The sequence below is a fragment of the Natrix helvetica genome, assembly GCF_964273705.1.
Source record: "Natrix helvetica genome assembly, chromosome: 1".
NCBI classification, from domain to species: Eukaryota; Metazoa; Chordata; class Lepidosauria; order Squamata; family Natricidae; genus Natrix; species Natrix helvetica.
The window spans coordinates 101,574,958-101,597,386 of NC_138548.1; the positions used below are offsets into that span (position 1 = coordinate 101,574,958).

The 22,429-nt window shown below is 40.4% G+C and overlaps 2 protein-coding genes across 6 annotated transcripts in view; both read right to left on the bottom strand.

Moving 5' to 3' along the window:
* Positions 1–4,463, bottom strand: part of PARVA (parvin alpha) — a 73,540-nt gene extending 69,077 nt beyond the window's left edge. The window contains exons 1-2 of one of the 2 annotated variants that reach the window (XM_081939163.1): positions 4,274–4,463; positions 3,478–3,686 (exon numbers count right to left, since the gene is read on the bottom strand). In XM_081939163.1, the coding sequence (XP_081795289.1) occupies positions 3,478–3,613 (136 nt within the window). In that variant the 5' untranslated portion in view covers positions 3,614–3,686; positions 4,274–4,463. Of the gene's footprint in view, positions 1–3,477; positions 3,687–4,054; positions 4,235–4,273 lie in introns of those variants that run through there. The other variant, XM_081939164.1, reaches the window with a different exon arrangement.
* Positions 4,464–6,222: 1,759 nt separating this feature from the next.
* Positions 6,223–22,429, bottom strand: part of MICAL2 (microtubule associated monooxygenase, calponin and LIM domain containing 2) — a 148,067-nt gene continuing 131,860 nt past the window's right edge. Inside the window, exons 31-35 of one of the 4 annotated variants that reach the window (XM_081936846.1) lie at positions 19,110–19,202; positions 17,085–17,178; positions 10,523–10,622; positions 9,075–9,165; positions 6,223–7,448 (exon numbers count right to left, since the gene is read on the bottom strand). In XM_081936846.1, coding sequence (XP_081792972.1) covers positions 9,102–9,165; positions 10,523–10,622; positions 17,085–17,178; positions 19,110–19,202 — 351 coding nt within the window. In that variant the 3' untranslated portion in view covers positions 6,223–7,448; positions 9,075–9,101. The remainder of the gene's footprint in view (positions 7,449–9,074; positions 9,166–10,522; positions 10,623–17,084; positions 17,179–19,109; positions 19,203–22,429) is intronic. The other 3 variants (XM_081936847.1, XM_081936845.1, XM_081936848.1) reach the window with 3 other exon arrangements.

Consider the following 22,429-nt stretch of genomic DNA (forward strand, 5'->3'; position numbering starts at 1 on the left):
AGACAGTATTATTACTGGAAGGATACAGGCTGATATATGAAAGTTGATAATAAAACATTAGTTAATTTTAGTAGTTATTAGTAATTTAGTAATCTCTAGAGTGCTATGTTAAATAAATAATTGATAAGGATAATAAGGTACATACATGTATTGGTTTGATGAGAGGAAATTTGATATAATTAGCGAATGAATTTCTGTTAATAAATAACTATAACAACAATGAAATGACAAGGGATATAGTTAACAATATATACATGTACTGGTTTAATAAAAGGAATTGGGATACAATAGTAAACAGCGACTTGGAAAAGAGGATTCAAACATAATTAATTATTACTTGGAACATGTTATAAAGGTGTAATGTTATTGGATGATATTAGAAATAATTAATGAAATGCTACTATGTGGTTGTGTTTTTAATTTTGGATGATTTCATGCAAAAGGATGTTAAAACAATTATAGTCAAATGAGACTGGGATGTTGAAAGTAAGATATATAAAGATTTTTGATTTAAAATATATGTGATTTGAATTATAAGTAATGACTGTGGAAGAGATGCATGAAAGTTATTTGTAACCAATGACACACTTCTACGATATGATTAGTGATTAGTAATTTAGTAATCTTTAGAGTGATATGTTAAACAAATAATTGATAATGATAACAAAGTACACACATGTGTTGGTTTGATGAGAGGAAAACTGTTATAATTAGCGAATGAATTTCTATTCATAAACAACAATTATAATAATAACAATGAAATGACAAGGAATATAGTTAACAATATATATATGTACTGGCTCAATAAAAGAAATTGGGATACAATAGGAAACAGCGACTTGGAAAAGAGGATTAGAAATTTTGTTATGAAACGTAATTAATTATTACTTAGAACATGTTATAAAGGTGTAATGTTATTGGATGATATTAGAAATAACTAATGAAATGTCACTATGTAGTTGTGTTTTTAATTTTGTATTATTTCATGCAAAAGGACGTTAAAACATAGTCAAATGAGAATTGTGGGATGTTGATAGTAAGATATATAGGATTTTTGATTTAAAATATACAATGTGATATGAACTATAAATAATGACTGTGGAAGAGATGCACGAAAGTTATTTGTAACCAATCGACACACTTCTATAATATGTAATGAAATATGATTTTTTGTGTGTGTTGTGTTTGTCTGTTTAACCAAAAATAAAAAAAATCTTTAAAAAAAAAAGAGTAGACTAGGAACAGAAATTTTTGCAGTTGGCTGAGTGGAGCAGCTGGGAGCGAAGAGATTCCATCTATACGCAGTTATCTCTCTGCGTGTGTATGAAATCATAGGAAAGGAACAAGTACTATTGGACAAAACTGAAATTGATTTGAACTTAGATTTTAAAATGACAGGCTCCAAAAATATGGGAAAAATGATATACTAGATATACAAATGAAACAAGCTGATGTTTTATTAACTAAAAGAGACATTCAAATAATCTGATAATGGATAAGAAATAAGTGATTATTAAGTTATAAATAATAAGAGTGACTTAGATCATTTTTCTTTATTGTATTTGCAAAGGAGACATGTTAAAATTTTTGAAAGACTTGGTGAGGGGGAGAAAAAGACACCAAGTTCTAGGACATTATTTGAAGAAAATAAAGATCAAGTTAGTTAATAGTAAAGAAAAGGAATATAAAGTTGTTTTACTTGATCAAGATTAAAAAATATCTTATTTCTGGCAATCTTTAATGGACTTTGCTGACCAAGATTTAAGGATCTGTCTTTAGATAAGAGATGTGGCATGGGATGAAGAGATTGTCTTATTTTACAAGAGTGGAAGGTTGTTAAAATTGTTTATACTTATTGTGACACAGGGGAAAGTAACTTCTTTATACTTTCTTTTCTCTTTGGTATATTTTTTCTTGTTTCTTCTTCTATGTGCATGTGCATTCTTTTCTACACTTATTATTTGTAATAGTTTTGATTTGCATATCCTTAATAAAATTATTTTGAAAAATTAACCAAAGATGGCATAAGTGAAACAGCTTTACTTGGAAATTTCTATAGACTTTCATCTCTATCTCTGTGTTCTGGAAGACACAGGAACTGTGAAATTAGCCTTTCTTCCAGATCCATAGTGGGTCATGGGTTATACTGCATACTTACATCAGAATTACTAAGATTTTGCATTCAGGCAACATACTGGGCCCACCACTGATCTGCTTTATTATATCTTATGAATATAACTGATAGAGCCAGAGGATTTTGATTTTAATAAAGTTAATAAATATTAGTACAGTACAAATGTTGATGAGGAATGCTACAATACTATGGACTGATCTGAAGACTCAGATCAAATACCTGAGCATCACAGAACTTTGTAGAAACAATTCACTAAGATAACTTTGAACATACTATGGTTTAAGGCCCAGCAAATCACTGCATGCTCTACAAATCTAGACACTGGCTTGCACATCATGGTTTATTTCTTTATAATGTGAACTCTCTTAACTGTAGTTTATTCAATAACCCATATTCCCATGTAGTTTGCTAATGGGACTGTGTGTCTTGCAAACCTAGAAACCTGGGTTGAGAGTTTCAATTTTAAACACAAATCCTCATGCAATATCCCCCTTTTTTCCACCTCTCAAGTTATGGGGTGCTCTCAATAAAGGTTCTCCCACCCCCATAATAATCGACCCAGATGATGCCTTGCCCCAAGCCCCTTCTCCTCTTCCATCAGCTTCTGACTGGAAGTTTGCCAATTTCGTTGTATTTATTTTGTACAATGACAATAAAGACTATACTAATTTGCCAACCCAAAGAAATAAGGAACCACGAGCAGAAAAGACACAAAGCCTTTTGACTTGTCAGAGCCCAGCTGGCTGCGGGGTGGGGGAGAGGCGCGCTGCTGCCAACCAACCACCCCACCCACGCACCCACCCCGGCCACCGGGCACACGCTTTCGAGCCCCGCATTCCCATTGCGAGAAGTAAGCCCTTTCCGGTAGGCAGCGGACGGTGACGTCTCTCTCAGGCCCTTTCCACTAAAAGGCCCGCGAGTTCTCAGGCGGTTGAAAACAATGAGCCAAGCGGAACATTGCCAGCCAACCAGCCAGCTAAGCGAGCCAGCCAGCCAGCCGTAACCTAGCCGCCACTCTCAGGGCTTTATGCCAGGGAACTTCGCACGTTACGGACGGCCAACTTCTCGGTGAAAGAAAGCAAAAGGAGTTGCCGGAAGAGCCCATCCTCAACTCCCCAGCAGCGCTTCAGGGGACAACATTTTTTCAGCATAACGCGCCACAGCGGCGCACCCAACCCGCCGGCCCAGCCAAGGCGCCTCTCCCAAGTCCCGCGGGGTTCGGGTTGGAGGGCAGCGCGGGCCACCTTTGCCTCCTCTCCCCCCCTCCTCCTCCCGTGTCCTCTCTCTCGCCCCTCCCCTCGTCCCGTTAAAGGCACCGCGCGCGCTTGCGGAGCTTCGGTTACCTTCTTTGGCTTTTTTCCTCCTGGCCAGGGTACCTCCGAGCTTTCCGAGGAAGGAGTCGTCTTTCTTCCGGGAAGGGGGCGACTTGGGGGTCGGAGACTTGGGGGAAGAAGGCGATTTCTGAGGAGAGGTTGCCATGGCGGTGGCTCCTACCAAGCGGCGGACGAAAGCGGAGAGGCTTCGCTCGGCTCAGTCACCAGCGGGCTCGTCCCTATTCCCAACGGAAGCGGAATTATTCCAAGCATCTGAGGCTGCTCTGGGTCTGCTCCTTCCCTCCCTCCCTCGGTCCTCCTTCCCTCCCTCCCTCCCGCGCACACCCAGAGAAGGAGGGTTGTTTTTTTCTCCCCCTGGCAAACACGCGCAGAGCCCGATCGGCTCCGTTGGAGAGCCGCCGCTGCTCTTCCCGCTCCCCCTTCCTCCGTCCACAACGCCCAGAGTTTGAGAGCGTTTGCAACTTTGGCTCATCTTCGGGACTTAAAAAGATGCTGCGGCCTGGATCCTAGGCAAAAGTACAGGGGAAAGGTCCCGGCGCCCACCGCCTGCTTAGGCATAAGTCTGCCACCCGATCCTAATACCTACGGCCGCTTGACAGGAAAGTCGGTGGGGTGGAATCTAATTTTCAACTCTTAACGTCTAGCTTTTAGTTTCACTTGCAAAGGGGCCGTTTGGGGAAGATGCTCCGTGTCTCCATTCTGAATAAAGTAAAACTCGCGTCTTTAGTTGCACTTGGAAGGGGCGACCGGCAACTTAAGCAAGCTTCAGCCCTTTCACACCCCTGGGCTGATTTATTCACCGTACCTGCATCACTGGCCGGGACAGTTTCAAAAAGTAGCGTAGTCGGTGCTCCCGGAAAACATTTCCCGCGACGTCATTTCCTAGCCCAGCTTCAGTTACACATACCGCGTCTGTACTCTTATCAATATTAAAACTATGTCTTTGTTCCACTCGATAAACTATGTCGCCTCTTTCCACTCCGCGGCTAATTTTAATTCTCCTCCCCGAGGAGCGAGGGACTGAATCGGGCGAGGATATAGATGTGCCGCCGCCAGATCTTCAGGATTGCACGCAGCCGACTTCAGAATTCAAATATAATGGTAGAGGAGGTGTTGAAATGGGGGTGGGGGTGGAAAAAGAGCTTTAATGTAGCTTCTTTGATTCTGAAGGCTAAGCAAGCTAGCGGGGAAGTAACGGGACGCAAAGTTGAATAAAAGTGGGAGTTACTCTTCCTGCTTGTAGGTAGGAAGATCTTCATGTGGCACAAGTCTATTTCTGTGCTGCCGGCTGGTAATAAGCAACTGGGCCGTTTCCAAAATGTTGGTAGGTGGGAGAAATTAGCCCAATAAAATGTTCAATTTTATTCAACATTTACATGAGACCATTGGAAAAGGTCATGATATGTGGTCAGATATCTTTGGTACGTTGATATTACAGCCCAGCTTTAGATTTCAGTCGCTGGGTGAAGAAGTACCTTGGAGGTCCTTTCCTAGTATCTGAAGGTTTATTTATTTATTTATTTATTATTTTGACTTCTTAGTCGCCCCCTCTTTCCCAAGGGACTCGGGGCGACGTACACCAGCAGCGGTTACAATGATACAATATGGAGGAGGTGGAACAATAAATAAATAAATTACAATAATTTAAAACAATTAAAAACCCCAATGATAGTTAAAGTTAAAAATTAAAATTAAAAATGCCCAAGAGGTGGAGAAGCTCTAAATTAAGCCAGGCCGGCTAGTCGGAACAGGTGGGTCTTAAGTTTCGTGCGGAAGGAGCGGAGGTCAGTCGTTGTCCTAATGTCTGGGGGGAGGTCATTCCAAAGGGTAGGGCCCATCACAGAGAAGGCCCTACTCCTGGGCGCCGCCCTCTGACACTCTCTGGAGGACGACACCCGGAGAAGTCCCTCCCTGTGCGAGCGAATAGGTCGCAGGGATGTGTGGGGCAGAACGCGATCCCGCAGGTAGCTAGGCCCTGTGCCATGGAGCGCTTTAAAGATGGTTTGAATGAGGAGAATCAGAGTTTAGGTTTGAATATAGCAAGATTAAATCACTTTGGTTTCAATAACATGCTTCTCATCATGAGTTACTTGAAGAAATGACACTAACTCATGGTTGCTCTTGGATTGTTAGCTCCTGCTCAGTGAACAACTCTGGTCACAAGGGCCTTTTATTTAGGGTTCACTTTAGATATCCTAAAGCAAATCTTTATAGCAAACTCTTCCTTGAAGACCTGAGGCAGTGAAAGGCAATTGTCCAAAGTTACTGAAATTAAGTACCTAAGGATAAATACTATCAATTAATTATAACTAAAATCACCATTTTTAGACTTTACTGATTAAGAGTGGTATGGTGTCCTAGTGGTGAAAACACCTGCCTCCCACTTGGAAGGTTGAGAGTTCAATCCTAGGTAGCGGCAAATGGTTTTCTCCTAGGGCCCAAAGAAAAAAATACCTGCTGTGAACTCTGTGCAACATCAGGAAGGGCATCAGACCAGTAAAGGCTCAGCTCCATCCTGTCCTCCTGTACATAGTCAACTAACTCTGCTAAATAGGGACTTTGTTGCATTACATCAAGTTATATGCTATTTGTATCAGAATCTCATTAATTTCTTTCCCACCAGTCAGGAACCATAGATTTTTGCAGGTAAACGTTTTATACAGTACTTGATATTCTGAAGCAGAAACAACAGTGCCTTTTATGCATATTTTACATAAACAAGTTTTTTTAAATATTTCCATTTGGAATAATAAAGATGTTCAGAAACAACTATCCTGTTGTCCTACATCTCTCATGCAAGTTTTAAAAAACAAACTCCAAAAATAACATTCAGAATAAGCCAATAATCTTTTTATTATTAATTTCAGTACAAATAGCCTACTTAATCTCTTTACATCTTGTTCAGAATAAACACTTATGATTAAATTACAATGTACAAAGTACAAATATCTACCATAGTTTTAAAGCTTAATATGTATAATTACTTTTAGTTTGCAAGCACATCTTATAAATTGCATTTGCTTAACAGCACACTGATTCCTTTTTGTTGTTCTTTATTTACAATATACATATACAGTACAGTTTCTAATTAATTGTAGCTGTTCATAGTTACAATGGCATTCCAATCACAAGGATACCATTCTCCACCTCAAGAATTCATGTAAAATGTTAAGTGGTATGTAGTGGTACATATTTCAATCACTGAAAGACCTTGCATCATGCATCAGCAAGATATATTTACAAATGAGAAACACGGATCAAAGGACCCTACTTTTAAGGGAAACTAAAGCAGTGTTGGAGTTTTGTAACTATCAAGTTTTCTTAGAATTAAAAATCCAGGAAGTAGAACACAAAAACCATTCTAGTATTACTTCCTCAGTGGAACTGTATTATATAAGGCCCAGTTACGATTCAGTCATTCTTGTCCTACAAAGGCCAATGCTATTTTACCTTACCAATTGGAACATTATTCCTTTCCTCTAAGGTTGTACTGTACAATAAGATTTTGATCTTAATTTACTTGATTTATTTATTTGATTTCTATAAAACACCCTCCTTTCCCCCATTTCCACAAGTAACTCTGGACAGCATATATTGTAATAATACATTAATGGTATTCACTATGCTGGAAGGACAATTGTTTTCTGAGAACTTTAGAACATAGAATAACAAGAGTTGGAAGTGACCTTGGAGGTCATATAGTCCAACCCCCTGCTCGAGCAGGAGAATCTATACCATTTCAGACAAATGGATGTCCAATCTCTTCTTGAAAGCCCCCAGTAATGGGACACCCACAATTTCTAAAGGTACGTTGTTCCAGTGGTTTAGTGTTCTCACCATTAGAAACTGTATACATCCTTCTGTGTTTATATTTGTCAAGCAGTATAAACTTATAAAATATAGTTCTTTGGCTTATTGAAACTTCCTGTTCTTTCCAGAAAATACTGTTAGCATTCTTCTTCTTATTCATCAATTAGGCCCTGTTACAAATACAAGAGTTAAAAGTTAATATCATTTTTCTATTGCATTAAATAGCATTCTGGATTTATTATATTTAGTGTTAGTGTAACAAAAATGGGGAAACAGAATCAGGACCAATTTTGTCTATTTATGCTGTGATGTCCATGAATACCATCAGACACGAAATTTATATAATGCTCAACAAGCATTTGTGAACAGGTCGTATTGCTGCAAATGTTGACTTTTATATCCCATCAGGGATGCTGTTCAAACTTGCTAAATGAACAATATACAAGAAGCTGCCATTCATACATTGGCACAGACTTTCATTCAATAGTCAGTTCATAGTTCCAACAGGAACATTTCTGAACCAATCCTTTGCCCGTAAGCCAAGATAAATGCTAAATAAAATCCTATGTAAGAATTATTTGATGAGAGTCGTTTCAAACGGTCTTTTCCCTATCCTACCAAATACCTGAATTGCTTTTACATTTTCTTAAAAATGATGGCTCAGAAGTTGATTGAATTTTTAGCATATATGCTCTAAAAACTTTCAACTCTGTTGTTTAAATACACATTCTGTACCTCTCACACTATTTCCTCATAGGGTGAGCAATGCTATGCAAGGAGCAAGAAGTAGAGAGTGAAGCAAATGAAAATCAGAAGGTAAAATGAAAATCTGACTAAATCTGGTTTACACAAACACCATTTCTTATACTTCTCCATACCTTCAAACCCATGCTTTCACCAGATCATGCATCACCTTTTGAATTTAAAACCTCTGATTTCTATATTTTTCATGATTGTCCATTCAGTTCTTTGTGAAGATTGAGTTTCTTTATTTTCCCCTTCCTCTCAACTCATTTACTCTTTCTCCATATATTCCTTTTCTGATTTGATTCTCATTCACTTGATTTATTGCAAAATCTCAACTTTGTTCATACTGATTTCTCACTTTCATATTACTACATTCATTCATCAGCCTTTCATTCTTCACCACATAAGAAACAATAAATAACATTTTATGTTATTAAATGTGTTTTCCACCCATCTTACCATAGGGTGACTCTTGGCAACTTACAATGTCAAAATAATCCATTCCTACTGTGTAAGGAAATTAAAACAGGTCACTTCAGCAAATTCAGTATTACCAACAGTCATACAAGTTTGCTTGTAGCAATGTGCAGGTAGTACTCACTTATCGACCATTCATTCAGTGACTATTCAGAGTTATGACAGCACTGAAAAAGGAAACTTGTAACTAGTCCTCAAAACTGTGGCCATCATAGCATCCCCATGTTCACACGATCACAATTCAAGTGTTTGGCATCCCGCAATCATACAATTGTCATCTGAGACTTTCATAGCCAGCTTCTGACAAGTAAAGTCAATGGGGAAGCTGGCAGAAAGTAACAAATCATGGTCCTGTAATGATGCACTTAATGACCCATGGTGATTCACTTAACAACCTCACCTGGAAATGAAAAACTACTGTTGTAAGTAAGGAGTGATCCCCCCCCTTTATAACTGTGTTGCTTGGCGATAGAGTTACCAGTCTCAGTGTGTTTGGAAAATGAACACTAACTGTACCCATTTTCAGGTAACATATATTGATTTTGTATGCAAAATAAACCTTATACCAATACCTTAAACATCTACTTTATCATCAATAGTTAGTTTTCTATCTCGGTCCTCCTCCAGTCATTCTGACGATCTTCTAGTTCTATATCTTTGGCTCTGGAACAAGAACAAGAAAAAGATCCTACTATGAGGACTGATCCTTTAATAACTCCTATCATTCTACACAAAGTTGATCAAGATCCTTATTTTTTTCAGCAATGCAATGAAAGGTGTTCAAGTTCATTTCCATTTCTATCATCATTTTTTACCTATACACCTATTAACTTGGCCAATTTTGAAAACCCTGCCTCCCATGAGGTTAAAATATGCCTTTCTTGGTGAGCATAGAAGTCCCACACAATTTTTTTTGTCAAAAAATAGCTTGAGGTGTAGTATAATGTCCCCTGGGATGATTATTCCCTCTGATATAGGTAAAACCTCAACTTATAACTAAAGTTACAATGCCACTGAAAAGGTTGCTTACAATTGGTCCTCGCACTTATGACCTCTTCAGCATTCCCATGGTCATGTGATCAACATTCAGCCATTTGGCCACTGGCATCCTGGGGTCATGTGATTGCCATTTGCAACCTTCCCAGTCAGCTTCTGATGAGCAAAGTCAACAGCAGAAGCCATATTTGCTTAATGGCCACAGGATTCACTTAGGAATGTGATGACTTGCTTAACAACTGTGGGAAACAGGTTGTAAAATCAGGCACAGGTCACTTAACAGTCCCTGTTTATCAGAAATTCTGGTCCCAGTTGTAGCCATAAATCAAGGACTACCTCTACATGACAACCCTTATTCTCCTTGCCTTTAGAAAAGCCACTGAAACCTAACGTTTTAGCCAGATATTGTGTGGAGTCTTTTAGTTGCTTAATTATCAAATTTGGTTCACTATTTTATATATTGGAGTGTTTTAATGATGTAGGTCGTTCTTTTTTTGGATCATTGTTCACAAAATTGTTGTGTTCAACCCACATTATTAGAGCTGAATAGTCTTATAAATGCAATAAATCGGATAAGAAATGGGATATGAAAACAGTATCAGGAAACAAAACAGGAAATATACAGCTTTGTACAAATGTAGTGCTCATGAATGAATATATCACAGCAATAAAATGTACAAATGGTTTAAGATTAGGATTGTCTATGATTATCTTATCTCAATTCAAAGATAAAAAGTATAAAAGGCTTTCCTTCCTTCCTTGTAAAGATTTCAAATCAGCATGAAAGTATGCAAGCATCCTTAGAAGATATTCCATCAAAGCCTTTCAGTAAGGATAGTATAAAAAAGATTAACTAACTTTAAACCAAAATAAAAATGTATATGCAAGGGGTAATACAGCAGTTTAGCTCAGTAAGGGACGTATGTATGCTGGAAAGAGAAAATCTTCTGACATCCATAAATATATACAGACCATACAGTACATACGTTCTCACCATTGATGCAAACTGTCAATTCTGACTTACATGATCAAGAGTTCAGCTTCATAGCGCATTAATCTGTTCTTTTCCAGTACTAGTTCAAACCATTCATGCAATAATTCAGATTCATCTTGTGTGCTTGACTCTGTTTAAGAATTTTTTAAAAATGCCAGAATTAGTTTTTTTCCCGTCCCAAAAATTGCATCAAGTATAGAGAAATAGAGCTGATTAAAATGTCTTTTTCCAAAATACTCCAGTTGCATTTTCTAAGCGTTTTCAAATATTACAGCTGCTGAAGTGAAAGCTAGAAGTCCCAAAGGTGTTTTTTTTTTTCAAGAGGCAACTGGACTTTCTGTTTTACTTGGAAGACAGTCCTTCAACGCTGAGCTGAAGAAGCTTCTTGGATGAGAAGCGACCTGTCTTCAAAGAAAAGCCAGAAAGTTCATTTGCCTCTTGGGAAAAAAAAATAGCACCATGACTTGGATGACTGAGAATCTCCATAGACATGAAGGCTAGAAGACATATTATTAAAAAGTTAAATTCCAGTTTTGACCCCAAAGGGTTGTTTCACACAGTAGCATGCAAGTGCTGTTATCCAGCATGGGAGCCAGCAGAAAACAATGCTGGCTTAACAAGGGGCTGATCACATTTCCAGCAATGAAGCTGAATAGAGGTCTTGTCTGCACCAGAAAAGTGGGTAAATTGAGAAGTCTCTTGAAGAATGTCTTCTTTAGGACAAGCTATGGCCATGTCTCTATGGGATTGCAGAACTGACACCAAAGGAGCCAGTCTCCCCCTCCCTTCCCTTCCCTTCTGCCACCAATGATAATAGAAGCAGAAGACAAGTATGGGAGAAACAGGCCTTCTGCTCCCTGTTCTCCAATTGTACAAAATGAACACTCTAAAAAATTAGATAACCGGCCAATGTTCCCTCTAATTTTTTTTCAAAGTGAGCAGAAAAGTATAGTGTTTGAGCGGCATATTTTCATGCCTGAGCACCTGAATTTTCTTCACAGATGTCACCTAAGACAACAACGAAATCAGTATTATTTGAAACTCAAAGTTACGGTTCTTCAAGGTACCCGCTTAATTCAAAGTGTTATATAATATCAGTATCACTTAACAACGCTCCTGCTTAGCAACCAAAATGTTGGCTCAGAAACTCTCGCATTTGAAGCACGCAAGTCTTAAAGCTGTCAAGTTACAAGACCCTTGCACCCCTAACCCTTTAGAAAAAAACCCCCAGGGCTGTTCAAACTTCACAGCTTTAAGACTTGTGGACTTCAACTCCCAGAATTCCTCCTCCAGTCATGTTGGCTCAGGAACTCTGGCATTGAAGCATGCAAGTCTTAAAGCTGTCAAGTTACAAGACCTTTGCACCCCTAACCCTTTAGAAAAAAAGACCCCAGGGGTGTTCAAACTTGACAGCTTTTAAGACTTGTGGACTTCAATTCCCAGAATTCCTCCTCCAGTCCTGTTGGCTCAGGAACTCTGGCATTTGAAGCATGGAAGTCTTAAAGCTGTCAAGTTACAAGACCCTTCCACCCCTAACCCTTTAGAAAAAAACGCAGAGGTCTTCAAACCTGACAGCTTTAAGACTTGTGGACTTCAACTCCCAGAATTCCTCCTCCAGTCATGTTGCAGCGACGTCATCTGCGTGGATCTGCTCCATCTTTAGTTTCTTCATCGTGGGCAGTGCTGCTGCTGAAGATGCCGACGAGCTGCCACCAGAATAACTGCTGCTACCTCCTCCTCCTCCAACAGTACCACCAGATTTGCACCTGAGCTCAGCGCCGCGTTACCCCTGTCCCCTCCTCCTCCTCCACCGTGCTTTTGAGGAGCCATGAGGCTTTTTTTTCCCTGCTCCCCCCGCCTTCTTACTGGCTCCCGCAGCCTCATGGCTCCTCAAAAGCACGGCGGAGGAGGAGGAGGGGGCAGGGGTAACGCAGCGCTAAGCTCAGGTGCTCTGAGCGGAGGGGAGGTGCCGCTGCCACGTGCGGGGATGCCGGCTGGAGCTTTGCTGGCTTCAAGTCAGCCGTAGCGCCGGGCGTCAAATCCGGCAGTGCTGTTAGAGGAGGAGGAGGAGGTGGCAGCAGTTATTCTGGTGGCGGCGGGGGCTTTGGGGCTTCACAACTACCCTCAGTCGCCCCGTGCTCCTCAAAACAAGTCTGGGGGAGTCCTTTGTGGGCGGCCCATTCTAGCTGCCTGCCAAGGACCTCCCCAGCTTCCGGAGCCTGTGGCAATAGAAATCACTGCGCGGCAGTTGAAAACTGCTGCACGGTTTTTCTTGCCATGTGCGCGGCCGCGCAGCCGTGCACCTTAGAGGGAACATTGTAACTGGCACCAGGGGTGGAATTTTACCAGTTTGGACCGGTTTGAACCAGTTCGTATGCACCAGTAGCTCCGAAGAACAGCTGGGAGCGAACTGGTTTGCTCCCACGAGCAAGTGGGTCCGCCCGCCCGCCTCTGCTCTTTACCCACCTTTATCTTCTCAGCTGAGTCATGTGGCAGAGTGAATTGCTGCACCTCAGCTGTTTTCCTTCCCAAGCAGTGATGTGGAAGGTAAGTCTTCTCTAAACTGTGCACATGTGCGAAATGCACGCTCAGCAAACCGGTTGTTAAACTGGTAGGATCCCACCCCTGACTGGTAGTTTTGTTCTTCACTGCAGCTGTTTCCCAATTTTCCTGCCATGTGTGGCAGAAGAAACAACTTGCCACAGACTGACCTTTTGCATACCTTTTGCTACTACTTTTGAAGTGAAGCAAGGGGGGAGGGGCTGTAATGCAGAGATAAGTCAAGAATAATATTGTATATTCATGTCCAGCAAGGATAAACAGCATATATCTCACTTATTTAAAATGCTTTTTGTCCAAATAGCTTCCAAGACTTTTCAAATCAGATTTTTGAGAAACTCTCAAGGATATAGCATGAAGGCAGTTTATATTGCTATGGTTTGTTTCCACCATCTGTACTTCAAATATTATCTCTCTTTCTCTCGAATATGTTATATACATGCTTAGTTGTTTGCACAACCAGCCCCTGCATTCTTGTAGCAATAGCAATAACACAGACTTAGAAACTGCTCCACAGTGCTTTTACATCCCTCTCTAAGCAGTTTACAGAGTCAGCATATTACCCCCAACAATCTGGGTCCTCATTTTAGCCACCTCGGTAGTATGGAAGGCTGAGTCAACCTTAAGCCTGGTGGGAATTGAACTGCCAAATTGCAGGCAGTCGATAATCAGCATAAGTGGCCTGCAGTACATCACTCTGACCACTGCACCACTGAGGCTCTTGTAAATGCGCAATGGTCCCACCTCAGTCCGGGACACTTCCAATTTGTGGGGTACAGTGCAGCCAAAATACAACCTTATACTGATATATAACATTACAAATCTCTACTTTCAGTATCTCTCACACAAAGTGGAGATGGATAAAGCAATAAAGCGAAACAACCAGGATTTCTCTTTTGATGCTCCGTTGCTAGTGATGGAATATGAACCTATATAGAAAAACTTTAGGGAAACTTTAAAAGAAAAAAGAGGAACAGACTGATCAGAATTAACCTCCTCCGTGCCCCAGTAATAATTAAGGGTATTCATAAGGCTAAGATTATTTGATGTTTTTCTAATGCATACGTGATTGTTACTCCAGTTGTGATCCTCTTAGATACATTTTACTCAGTGCCTTTAGAGCACTTTATTTCACCCTCCACACACTCTTATTCAGTCCAGTAGCTAATGAGTAATTCCCCCTAACAAAAGAGCCTTTCATTTCACTCTCACACAATTATTAGAGGGGAGTTGCATTAATGTCATGGAAGACTACTGTTTGCAGGCCTGTCTCTAGATTTGGTTATTAAGAACCTTTGCAGCTCAATAATATTGCTTAACTGTAATGATTTTCTAATTGGCATAATAACACCTATTAAATCACTTGAACTCCATCAGCACAGGCCTGCCTAAATACAGCTTAATCTAATAAGACCTGGTTATTTATTAAGCAATAAAGTACTATATTTCTAAAGAATGAATGAATGGAACTGTAAGAGCTGTAACCATACATTAACAACCTAAACATGGTTATAAGCAACACCCCCAAATTAATAATTTTCTAAGGTTGTATGCCAAATCTACGTGTAAGGTTGACAAATGAGAAATAATCATTCCCTCTTTTAGAACACCAGCTTCTGCCAATCAATCAATAGAGAATAGAAAAAGCTGACCCTAATTAAAGGAATTAAATTACTAATGATAGGGAATGGAACAGAAATCTTCCATCTCCCAAGCCATGCCAAGTAACTAATGACTTAACAACTTAGCAGGCCTAACAAGAAGTCTGTACATTTTTGAATGGCACAAATATCCAGTTCTTAAGACTTTGGGGCAGCTTAACCCATTTCTCCCATCCAAATGAGAACCCTTGTTTTGCTTTTTGTTGTAGTAGATAGAAATGCTTTTAACAAAGACTCTTGTAGGAGGTCCCTGTATAATTTACTACATCTTCTTGTTTGGTGCCCCTTTTATCAGAAACTGTTGCTACCATTGACTTGGTGCAGATGGAGAAGTGAGATTCCAGATCAGGACGAATGGAAATGATCAAGCACCTCTGATGTGTAATTTACAAGGTTGCATATGAGCTGGAAAGATCAGCACAATTCCATTTCAACAAGGTACTTGGAGTAAGCAACCAGCCGCCTTTGGGGAAACATGGAATAAGGCCAGCTCACAGCAAGAAATTTATGCCAAGCACAAGGCAAATCTAAAGTCTCTCACAAGACAATATGCATGATGAAGACAGGGATTTTTAAAAGGTACCACCTGCTGTGGGCTGAAAAGTAATTTGGCATGCTTCGGAGCAATTAAGTAACTGTTTGCTCTTCCAGCCATCTGTTTTTGGTTTTTTTTTAAACTACCATTGCTGTGCAATGAAGACCAGTATGCTGCCATTTGCATCAGCTCTAAAGCTGCTAAAACATATTCAGTCCTACCTATGGCATCTTCAAATTGCCTGGGCTTTAGATGTGCTGATGCCAACAGTGATGCCCAAAGGCATCCTGATGCCTCCGGTACTGCACTTCATTCTGCCCACTAAGCCAGCTTTGTCAACTTTAAGACTTGTGGACTTCAACTCCCAGAATTCCCCAGTCAGCGTGGTCAACAAAGTTTTCAAGTTTGGAGACCCCTGCGCTAAGCAAATAGTCTCCAATGCCTACTCAGAGCTCCTCTTCCTCCTCCCTCTTCCACCCAGTCTTTCTATAATGTAATATTGGTGTCACTGAAGAGAAAGGTGTCTTCTTAGGGAGGGAGGAGGAGATGTGAAAGTAATAAAAGTGAAAGAGGGAGAGGATGACTGAATGCAAAAGAAAATAGTTCCTTCATCTTTCTCTTATTCTTTTTGATACACAAGTATAATGTCTACTGGTCTTCAACCACAATAAATCAAATTGATTGATTGATCACAAGTATAAAGCGCGAGAATCCTATTCTCTTTTAAATTTTGCCTCTTTTGATAGAAATGTGTCGTTACATGCGATATAATAAAATAGCCCATAAGAATACAGATTTATAGTCACTTCTGAACCAAGTAATATATAAAAGGTAAAGATAAAGATTCCCCTCGCACATATGTGTTAGTCGTTCCTGGCTGTAGGGGGTGGTGCTCATCTCCATTTCAAAGCCAAAGAGCTCGTGCTGTCTCCATCTCCGTGGTCATGTGACTGGCATGACTAAATGCCACAGGCGCACGGAACACTGTTACCTTCCCACCAAAGTGGTCCCTATTTTTCTATTTGCATTTTTGCATGATTTCGAACTGCTAGGTTGGCAGAAGCTGGGACAAGTAATGGGAGCTCACTCCATTATGCAGCACTAGGGATTCAAACTACTGAACTGTGAACCTTTCTGATTGACAAGCTCAGCATCTTAGTCAATGAGCCATCATGTCTCTATGTAATCGATGGAGCTCCTCTATTAAGGAAGAGATCCTTCAATATTACTGGTCTGGGATGTAGCAAAAATTCCTTTTCCATTCCAGTATCTGTTTATTTCAATGTGTAGATTTAAATAAGGACCTGCTTTCCTGCATTCATGTGGGGGGAAATTAGAATTCGCTGCCCAAGTTTGCTTGTTTGTTTATTTAATCATATTTATGCCTCCCATCTCACCTATAAGGTGACTCTGGGCAGCTTTATCACTAAATAAACATGGGCAGTAGATAACTGAGCTTGATTCTGAATGACTTCATGATTGCCATTTTCTTTTAATTCCCCAATCTAATTTACAAGCTGGAATGTTCTTGTGGCTGCTTGAACACTAAATTGCCATCTACTCTAGCTGCTCACTTGTGTTAGGTGGTTGGGCATTGTCCTATACATCTCAAGATTAGCCATGTTGTCCCCAACAATCATCATACCATACCAAGGGGGAACATCTTCATATAATCAAAAATGCCCACAAACCTAAAAGCTTCCTGTTCCCATTCTATTCCAGTCTATTCTAGGAGGATAAAAACTTAAATGTAACTGAATTTTCTTACAACTTCTCAAACAGCTTCAGGAAAGGGCTGGCGTGTTCTTCAGATCACAGTTTTTTCTGCCATTCTCACCTGCTTCTCCTCGTAGTTCCCTCTCCAACTGAACGCCATATACCTCAAGAGCTCTCTGCTGCTCTTCCACTTCTTCCAACAACCGTTGGATAGCCTGAGCAAGTGAATAAATAAATCTAAGAAATAAAATCTTCAAAGATACTACTTTCGCATGCAGATAGTCCTCGACTTACAGCTACAATTGAGCCCAAATTTTCTGTTGCTAAGTGACACATTTGTTGTTAGTCTTGCCCCGTTTTACAACCTTGCTTGCCGCAGTTGTTAAGTGAATCATTGCAGTTGTTAAGTTAGTAACAGGGTTGTTAAGTGAATCTGGCTTCCCCATTGACTTTGCTTGTCAGAAGGTTACAAAAGTAAATAACATGACCACCCTGCAGTGGTCATAAATATGAGTCAATTGCCAAGCATCTGAATTTTGATCATGTGACTGTGGGAATGCTGCAATGTCTTAGGTGTGAAAAATGTTGTCATAAGTCACTTTTTTTCAGTCCCATTGTAACCTTGAATAGTCACTTAATGAATTGTTGTAAGTTGAGGACTACTTGTATCTATCTCATGGCTCTCTATTCAATTAGACAGTGACTCCTTATGATAATACTGCTATTTTCCTAACTGTTACATGGAGATATGGGAGTGAAATGGAGGCCTTTCAGCATATGTAACATACACCTCTGAGTGTTTTTCTATGTCTATCCCAAGAAAATGTATTTAAACACAGACTAAGACATACTGTATATATCTACTGCCAAATATTGTCAGGAACCAAAATAGAACTAACCAAAGTGCCTAACTGTTCTTTAGCAGGCATGCAACTGTGATAATAGCTACAACCTATTCCATCAGAAAAAGCACTAAGATTACCCACAATAACAGCACACACTTAATTGCAGAGCTTCTAAGGCCCACACATTTTGTCAATAAAATGAATTGATGGACATAAAGCCATCATCAGTCCAAGAAAAAAAAAAGTACACAGGTACAAAATGAAAATATCTAAAACTAAAAAGAAAAGATATTAATATAAAATGTTGAGACCTATGGAGAGGTGGATATTGTATAAAGAGGCCGGAAGTTTGGTTTAGTGGTTAAGGTGTTAGCCTAGGAACAGAGACTGTGAGTTCTAGTCCCCACCTTAGGCATGAAAAACTGTCTGTGTGACTTTGGGCCAGCCAGTCACTCTTAGCCCAACTCACTTCACAGTATCATTGTGAGGAAAATCGGAAGAGGAAAGGAGTTTGCAATAGTGGCAAATATCTGTAGCTCAGGTGTAGGATAAAGGTGAAAGTTCATTCTCTGAGCTTGTGGGTTGGTTTCTGAACATTTCGTTACCAGGCTAGCTAACATCTTCAGTGGAGTTTAGGGGATGTCAGTGTCACTGTTCTTCTGTTTATAAGAGTGTGAGTGTGTCAAGTCTTGTGATGTGTAGGTGTGAGTCATCAGTGAGAGTGTGACAGGTCTTGTGATAGGGAGGTTACATCAGGTCAGGGTCAATGGGAGGTGAAGTGCTGGCGGAGGAGGAGTTACATGGTTTGGCTGAGAGTCAGTGGAGTTGATTTGGATTCTGAGGGGTTCGTAAGCTGGTTGTAGGTCAATAAGGCTGTTGATGGAATTGATTGTGGAATTGCCAGGCTTTGCTGAACTCATGAGCATGATGGATGGTAGCATGGCCAAGGAGGGAGGAGGGAGTATTGGTATGTTTTCCACCTTGAGTAATTTATAAGCAATAATAAAGGTGGGATAAAAATCAAATAAATAAATCAAAACATGGAACAGATAGACGAAATGACAAAAAAAGGTCGTGTTCTCTTCAGGATAGGATAAATAAAAAGAATATCAAATTTCTTGTAAAGAGAACAGTGAATGAACATATGGCTCCATTGAACCATCTCCATAAAGACATACTAAGCATTAATGAAGTGGAATATTTTTGCAGTTTCCCAATAATACGGCAGAAGACAATGCATCCATACTGGCCAAATATTTTACTGACAAATACATTACATGAAGGGTAAGAAACTAAAATACCTGTGCTTTGTGAAGTCTTTTTAGTTCCTTTTGTTTAACCAGTTGCTTTGTTTCTTTTGCCAACTTTTTGTTCCTTCTAAGAGTACTTTTAACCTTCAAAAATAAACAACAGCACATACCAAAGGAAATCAATACTTTGTACTTAGCCACAGATTTCCATAGACTTTTCTTTTAATGTGAATGTTAAGTAGCCTTTGACTATGTTTGCTGGGCACAATCTGGACCATTTGTTTTCATCAATAAAGGCCTAACCACAGTCTTAGTTAGGCATTAACATTTTCTGTCGATAATGGAAATGGTAATGTTCTGTCAATTAAGATAAAACACCACATTAATAAAACCAAGATAATAATCCTAATGGTTCTAAAGTAAACATAAGGGAATCTGGCATTACATTCAAATCTTCCTTAACTTACCATTGCGGCAAAATATTAAAGCAAATACTCCACCATGAAAAGAAAAAAATAGAGTGCCTTCATGCAAAATGCGGGGAGATTTAATATTAAAAATGTCAATGTAGATGTTTTATTTATTATGCTCTATGCCTGTTCTGATTTCAAACTAATAAGAGTAAAAATAGCAATAAGATGCAATGCTAGCTACTTACAAGGAAAATGTAAAACGTATCCTGTCATAATGGCTGGTCTATAGAGATCATTCTGTAAGAGGCTTTGCTCAAAGGGTCTCTCTGCTCCTTGATACTGTAAAAGATCTGCAACCACTGAAAGGGTATTTCTGCAGTGAGATTCTGCATGGTCACCCAAGCATCCATTTGGCCAGGATAAAATGATCTTTGAGTTGCTGTAGCTTCAAGGAGAATATGCAGAGGAGTATTTTGCTAGTAAATAAAGTCTCTCTTCAACTGATTTTACACTTGGTTCCTCCTCCCCCATCTCATCCCAGGGATGGGCTTCGAAAATTGCAGCAGCGGATTCGCTGCCTCGTTGCTAGGTGGGCGTGGCCATAGTGGGTGTGGCCTAGTCGGCCTCCTGCATTGGGGGGGGGGCATTTTTCACCTTCCACAGGCTCCAGAGGCTTTCCTCAAGCCTCTGGGAGGGCGAAAACTGCTTCCCCCAAGCTCCAGAGGCCCTCCATAGGCCGGAAACATCCCGTTTCTGGACTTCTAGAACTTCTGGTGGGCCTGTTTTTCACTCTCCCCAGGCTCTGGAGGCTTTCATCGAGCCTCCGGGAAGGCAAAAACTGCTTCCCCTGGGCTCCGGACGCCCGCCAGAGGCCAGAAACTGGCCCATTTCCTGACCTCTGGAACCTCCGGTAGACCCATTTCCCCCCCTCCCTGAGCCTCCATGCGGGCCCTGCACTTACCACCAGCCTAGTCTGACTATTCTCAGCAGGTTCATAAACAGTACTGGGGACAAAGTAATACCTTCTAGCACCTGCAGAAGAAATATGGCCATCGAGAATTACTCTGGTACTTTTCCTTCCCATAGGAGTCAATCTACTGTGTTTTCATCCTTCAATGCATGACACGGTGTACGGAGATATCAAAGGGCATCATTGAGGCGCATACATTCAGGGCTCAGCCAAACACATTAATTTCCTCAGAAAAGGAGCAGGCTAAATATCATCATTTGACTTCTGATGATAGCAAGCCCCAATGCTGGTTCCAAAAGACCAGATGCCGATGTCACAGTTCTTGATTCTGGTGCTGAGGATTTAAGCCTGGAATTAAAAGCAAACCCACCCAGTCTTTCAGAGGATAGAAGACCACAGCTAGAAAGCCAGAGTCTAGCTTTGTGAAAGACCTGTGTTGTGGGTTCAGTCTGGGAACAATGTCAGATTTAGGTAGCATTTGAGAATTTCTGCAACCAGAATCTTTTTATTGCCAGATATTCACCAAATAGTGCTTTTAAAATCTGAGGTTCCAGCCTCATTCATTTTTACACAATTTTCTACGGTTTAATTTACTTTCTATAATTCTATTTTCTGTGTCAACACTGTTTTATCCTGCAGGTTATGTCATGCATTGTAATCCATTTCCCTTTTTCTTTTTTGTTTTATTGTGTCTCTATTTTAAATCTTGCTCCCAGTTATTTGTGCATACTCTGGCACTGGGACCCTCTCACTGGCACTGAGACTATTTCACAGTCTGTTGTCTATGGTTGTCACTCTAGGTCTTCTTGGAATAGCTGCCACACTGTTGGGCCTTTCTTCAGTGCAGCCAAGGCTCAAGGGTTTGAAACAATCTTTGTTAGATGGGTATGCCAGTGTTATGGGCCTCTGCTTGCCAAGCTAAGCTCTTAGTTTAGCCTGTACTCTGGGCTGTTTGGAGTAATTGCTAACACTGAGGTCTTCGTTTTCTGCTGGTGTCTAGATCTCCAGTGTAATTGCCGGTATACTGGGCTTAATTTCCTGCCAGCACTCTGTGATTTTTATTCTGCTACCACTAACAATCTCCTGTTCACCTCCCTTCAAGTTGCTTTCCCTATCACACCCCCCCCCCCCATTTTCCTGTTCTGCCTACCATCTTTAAGACTTCAGCTTTCAGTTTCTTACATCTTCTTTCCAACTTTTCTGTCTCTTGTTCTCCGTCAATGTCACCATAATCAAGTTCCTCTCTAAAAGATTGGCTCATCCAATCTAAAAGGACAGTCAAAATAGGTAAAGAGGGGAAGGAGAGGTGGTGATATTGGGCCACCATGTTTCCATCATTTTTCCTTCAGTGTAGTGCCTCTCAAGGAAACCAACATATGGGAAGAGAAGGCAGAGCTGGAGGGCGGGGGAGTGAGTTAAATATGTCATCAGCTTAGAGTCCTTACATTGCCACAAATTATCCAAGTCTAGCTCTCCTTGGATTTTGTTACCCTTATCTAGTGCCAATTTAGTGCTGACTGTTAGTTGACTAAAGGTTTGTGTGTAGATTTGAATAAATCTTCTGTGCTGCAAGTTAATGTATGGTCCTGATCCTTTGTTTCTGAAAACTATTTACCTTAAGCTGAGAATATGCAGGATCAAAACCTGAAAAAAATAAAGCTGCAGAGCTTCAGCTGTATCTGATGTGGAACATAGAGGACCGGTATATTTATGACTGCTAAGCAGCTTTATGCTCTGCTTGAGCAACATTTGGTGACAGCCCATTCTTGGTGCTGAAAATCTTTTACCTGTTCCCTTGACTCTTTGATCCTGTGGATATGACCACATTCTACATTTCACCCCTTTGAATTCTCATACTGGAAGGCCAACTCAGAGTTTGCATCCTTATAATACCAGTGAAAGGCTGTGGACTGATTTATAGTCTTACCATTGGCATGGCTAGTAAGAGAATTGATTTACAGCAGTTCTGTTTAACTCCCCGCTAGCAT